Source organism: Coptis chinensis, chromosome 8, assembly GCF_015680905.1.
Source record: "Coptis chinensis isolate HL-2020 chromosome 8, ASM1568090v1, whole genome shotgun sequence".
Lineage (NCBI taxonomy): Eukaryota > Viridiplantae > Streptophyta > Magnoliopsida > Ranunculales > Ranunculaceae > Coptis > Coptis chinensis.
In genome coordinates, this window is record NC_141463.1 from 31,665,935 (window position 1) to 31,670,920 (window position 4,986).

Below are 4,986 nucleotides of genomic sequence, written 5' to 3' on the forward strand. Positions count from 1 at the left end.
ACTATGAACATTTAATGTTCATACCCAAAGACTGAACATTGAATGTTCATACTCAAAGGACCAAAGACTATGAACATCGAATGTTCATACCCAAAGGACTATAAACATTGAATATTCATACCCCAATCAATGTTCATACCCAAGGACTATGAACATTGAATGTTTATACCCAAGAACTATGAACATCGAATATTCATGTGAATGTTCATACCCAAAAGACTATGAAAATTGAATGTTCATACCCAATCAATGTTCATACTAAATACACCGGGTAGTTTTGTCCGGGCCGAGATATTAATTATTTTGTGTCAGGGGTATACTTGAAATTTCATCTATCCGATCAGTTTTTTATTGTGAGTTACAAAAATAAAAAGGTTCCTTGACTCAAGTTATTTTTTCGGCACTTTTGTTCTTGAGAGTCACTCAATTATTATCTATGGTGTTATAATGATCTCTTTTCTCATTTTTTTTTTACGTCCTTGTTGAGAAAGTTAAGGAGCATGGGAGTGGAAGAAGCTCGCTGGCTTCCCCAACCAAGAATGGTAAACGTCCAAAGTAAGATTTTTATTTTTAAAGTTTGAAGTTTAGTTTTTTTTTTTTTTTTTTTTTTGTTGAATTGAAATCTTTTGAAGGATGCTACTTTGATGGTTTTGCAAGCCTACTTTGTTTTAAGGTAAGCTTCTTATTCTTTTACTTGATCAATTCTGTACGGTATTGTTTTTGGATGTTTTGAAGATTAATTCACTGCAACTTCCCTAAGAAATTCTTGGGCTGAAAATGAATATTGAAGTGTTACGCATAACATAGACGATATTTAACGAGACAGACAACATGTCCTCAAACCCTAGGTTCAATAGAAACTCACAAAGTCCCTTCTTTTCTTTCTCTCAAAACAAGTATAGTTCACATTACATTGGCTTCACTTTAAACTTTAAAAAATGGTACACCTGCGTAAGTTGGAGAAATAGAACTGGGAGTGAGGATGGGACTCACTGGGCACTTCGCTCTGGAAAAAGAAATGTGCAGTCCTAAATTTTCATTAAGAGTAATCTAATAAATTGCGTCCAAAACCTAGGGATAGTTGTGTGCTTGATCTGTCGGGTTGACGTTTAACATTGTGCAATGTTGGGCTGATTATATAATAGGATGATGTGTATGTTGCGATGATTATATGTGTATGAATGTTGTGCTTAGAAATTCATTTGCCAAGACAGCTTCAGAAATGAAAATTGTGAAACTGAATGTTCGTTTGATCAATTTTCATCCAGTAATTAAGATTTCAAACTGCTTATAAGCCGAAAAACAAAAAAAAAAATGATACCAAACCCAGATTACAACCCAGTTTTTTTTAAACTCTTCATAAGTTAAAGGCGAGCTTGTATCCTAGTCTCCAAAAGTGAGTTACAAAGAAAGAAATATTAGAAGTCTGAATTAGTTAAGTTCGGTTTGTTGGTTTTCAGTGTGTATATCAGTATATGGATGAACTGAAGATGGAAATGGATTTGGGGTGAATAGAAATGAAGAGAAGCACGTGGAGTTTTCACATAGTCTTGTATTGTAAGAATTTAACATATATTTCTCAACACATCTTACTTTGTTCGTATGCAGCTTTAGGATTTGTGTGGACTGTGTATAAAGGTCGTACGTTCAAACATTCATGTATCTTTATTCTTTATATTATTACTATGCATGTGTACTAGACGCTTTGATGGTGCTCCAAGTGGGAGCTTATCAAAACAGATACTCGGACATTCTCGCTCTTGCTCTACAATCTAGTGACTTCGGTTATGGGTGTATGCCTGAGGCATATCATTACCATCACCCATAATTCCTCTATCCTGGAAGTTTAAGTGATTGTTGAATGGGTTCATATTAGGGTGAATTGATATTTGAACTCGTAGATTCGTTTCAAGCCACTGCTTGTGTAGGAACAATAATGAAACCCAAGTTCTTTCGAGTTAGAATTGTTCATCTTCTTGCCACCAAGGCCTGTTTATAATATAGCTAAGTTGTATATTTAGGGATACTAGTAATTTGGTGCTTAGATTCACTAATCCCCATTGACCTGAATCCCTGATCAATGTGGAACAACAACTGCTCAACCCGCATACTGGTAGCCTGAACTTGCAATTAGCAAATTTCTTGTTGTCATTAAAGATCACGTCCATTTTTTTTTCCTTTGATAAGAAGCCTACCCAATAACTAGCAATGTTTGTTTCAGTTGGACCTCAATGTCAGAAACTCAAGATAATCTTCCCAATCAAGGATCCTTTGATCGTTTAAGTTTGCTTTATTTAATTTGGGCTCGTCGTTAGGTTTGGTCTTTAAAATATAAATGATGTTGTTCAATGTTCGTTTTAGGATATGTTATGATGATCTGTCCTCTCAAGACATGCAGCTCAATGCGAGTCAAGAATGGTAAAGAAAAAATGATTTGTTCTTCACCACACACTCTCAGTTTCTATTAAAAAATGAATCTGAAATGATAAAAGTGCAAAATCTTTTTAATGGTTTGTAATTTTATTACTTCTAGTGGGAAAGATTGTGTTTATCTTGTCATTCTTATAATTTATTTGTTTTTTTTTTGGTGCAATCCTTTCTTGCTGGAACCTTTTTAAGTGAACAGAGTTAGATTGAAAGAAAACCTTTATATAAATAATTTACACAAATGATTATCAACATCAAATTTGCAATAGTGTTAATAGAGAAAATAGCACTGATCGAAGTTATTCTTTGAAGGCTAGAGCAAGTAGTGTCTCACGGTTTTCCACCTCCATTAGAAAAACATATATTAAATTAGCTCTTTATTTTGATTTATTCCCTTGATTCAAATGTTGTATTGTTTCTTCTATTATAGTGATTTATGGCCTATTATGATTTTTATTATTTGATCTCATCACTTGACTACCGGATTAGATTAACTGCCTAACATTGGTTGGATGCAAGCTAATGACAAACTAATTTTTTACAGATCAAATTGCCCTCAATATTAGTGGTGAAAACCTGATTAAAGCTGCAAGTAATTTCACGGCAGATCTTTTTGCTAAAGGTTATATGATGTATTTAGGACTCAAATTCCTACTGGAAGGGTGTATAGTCTCCGCAAAACGTAAGTGGATGTTGCTATTAAGCGTTTCAAAGTTACCAATTTTACCCAACCTAAATGGTAGGTGAGCAGGTCGTGTTGATGATGAAGCATATGTTGGTGATCTAGATATTGATACCGCTGAAGGTAAGATTCTTAGTATACAAGCTAGACTCCTTTGATCGTTTAAGTTTGCTTCATTTAATTTGGCTCGTCTGTAGGTTTGGTCTTTTAAATGTATTTATCTAAGTGATGTTGTTCAATGTTCATTTTCAGGATCTGTTATGATGATCTGTCCTCTTGAGACATGCAGCTCAATGCCATTCAAGAATGGTCAAGAAAAAAAGATTTGTTCTGCACTACACACTCTATTTCTATTAAAAAATGAATCTGAAATGATAAAAGTGCAAAATCTTTTTAATGGTTTGTAATTTTTTTTATTATAATGGAAAAGATTGTTTTGTTCTTATAATTTATTTGTTTTTTCGGTACAATCCTTTCTTTTAAGTGAACAGAGTTAAATTAAAAGAAAACCTTCATAAAAAAATCTACTCAAATGATTATCACTGTCAAATTTGCAATTGATAATGCTAATTTAATGCAGAGAGCATTTCTGGATGTGCATTTTTCAAAAGTATCAGAAATGCATTGGAATTTCAAGAAGATTGCTAAACGAGTTAGAAGAAATTTGGGTTTCTTTAAAGCATACAAGATGCAATGGGTGTTAGGGAAGGCAATGACTGTGCTGACTGCTTCCCATCCTATTCGGCCAAGAAGGTTGCGGATCCAGTTTGGAGATCTAAATCCTACAGAAAGGATACATGGTCATTTGATGACTTGTCTAGTTTTGCATCTGTATGGTGCCTTAATGTACCTGTTTTTGTTTCTCTAGATATTATGTATGATGCTACTGGTGTATGTAAACTTAGATTTATAAGTACATAAAGAAACTTAAAAATATATCTCTACTTCTTTCTAAAGGTAAAAATTTTGAACAGTAACAAGCGCGCAACAATTGTGCGCTCCCACTAATTGTGATTTACAACTGAACTCTGGTGTAAGTCTACAACCTTTCTTTTGACTATGGTCCATGACTGTCAGGGACACGTACCTTGGTCACCCATACTTTTGACTCTGTGTACTATGTAAGATTCCAGTTTCCTACTTGATATATTTACTTCAGTTGTGGCTAGATGGTAAAGAAACCTCTCATCTCAGGCTGGTAGGACCAATCTATTTCTGAAAGCCTGAAACTACCCTTACTTAGACCATGTTCATTTCCAAGTAAAATAGACAGTATGTGCAACTAATTCTGGTTAAGGGTGTAGGGGAGGTATACATCTTTTCAAATGGACTGAGTTTTGCTAAAACAGGAAGCCAAGGGGACCACGAGCTGAAGGTGTGCTGGGGTTTATTCGCTTGATTCGAGCATTATCGGTAAGCGCTATTATGTGACACGAGTATGCGAACCGTGCTACGCATCGGTATTTTTTCAAATTTTTAAACCTGTCGCTCTAACATCTCTCTGATAGTATGATTTTTTGAATTCTAGTTATAATCTAAAAAATAATATAAAAACATTAGGAGGGGTTGAATATAATTTGAGTGACGTGAATGAGGTTTTCTAAATTATTTTAAATAATATGAAAATAATTCTAATTTCAATAAAGTGAGAGAGTTTTTGGTAAATTATTTAAAAAGGAAGGAGCTGATTAGAATAATTAAAGGAGGTGATTCTAAAATCATAAAATAGAGAGATTATAAATACACAGTTCGGTTGAGAATTTAATTGGTTTTTCGATCTCTCGGCCTTCTATATTTAACGAGTATGCGAACCGTGGTTTTTTCGATCTCTCGGCCTTCTATATTTAACGAGTATGCGAACCGTGCTACGCATCGGT

General features: G+C 34.1%; 1 protein-coding gene across 8 annotated transcripts; it reads left to right on the top strand.

Annotated features, from left to right (window-relative positions):
• Positions 1-350: 350 nt before the first annotated feature.
• On the top strand, positions 351-4,045 carry LOC147481090 (uncharacterized). Of its 8 annotated transcripts, none has more exons than XM_086580874.1 (6): positions 351-555; positions 633-673; positions 1,461-1,557; positions 2,972-3,109; positions 3,179-3,232; positions 3,362-3,557. In XM_086580874.1, exons 3-6 carry the CDS (start codon positions 1,518-1,520, stop codon positions 3,514-3,516), a joined length of 387 nt encoding a protein of 128 aa, XP_086437000.1. In that variant the 5' UTR covers positions 351-555; positions 633-673; positions 1,461-1,517; the 3' UTR covers positions 3,517-3,557. The 8 variants fall into 8 exon arrangements, 6 of the variants coding, with proteins under 6 accessions (XP_086437000.1, XP_086436999.1, XP_086437001.1 ...); XM_086580875.1 differs by having other exon boundaries at positions 428-542; XR_015206344.1 differs by lacking the exon at positions 1,461-1,557 and having other exon boundaries at positions 3,362-4,045.
• Positions 4,046-4,986: the final 941 nt, after the last annotated feature.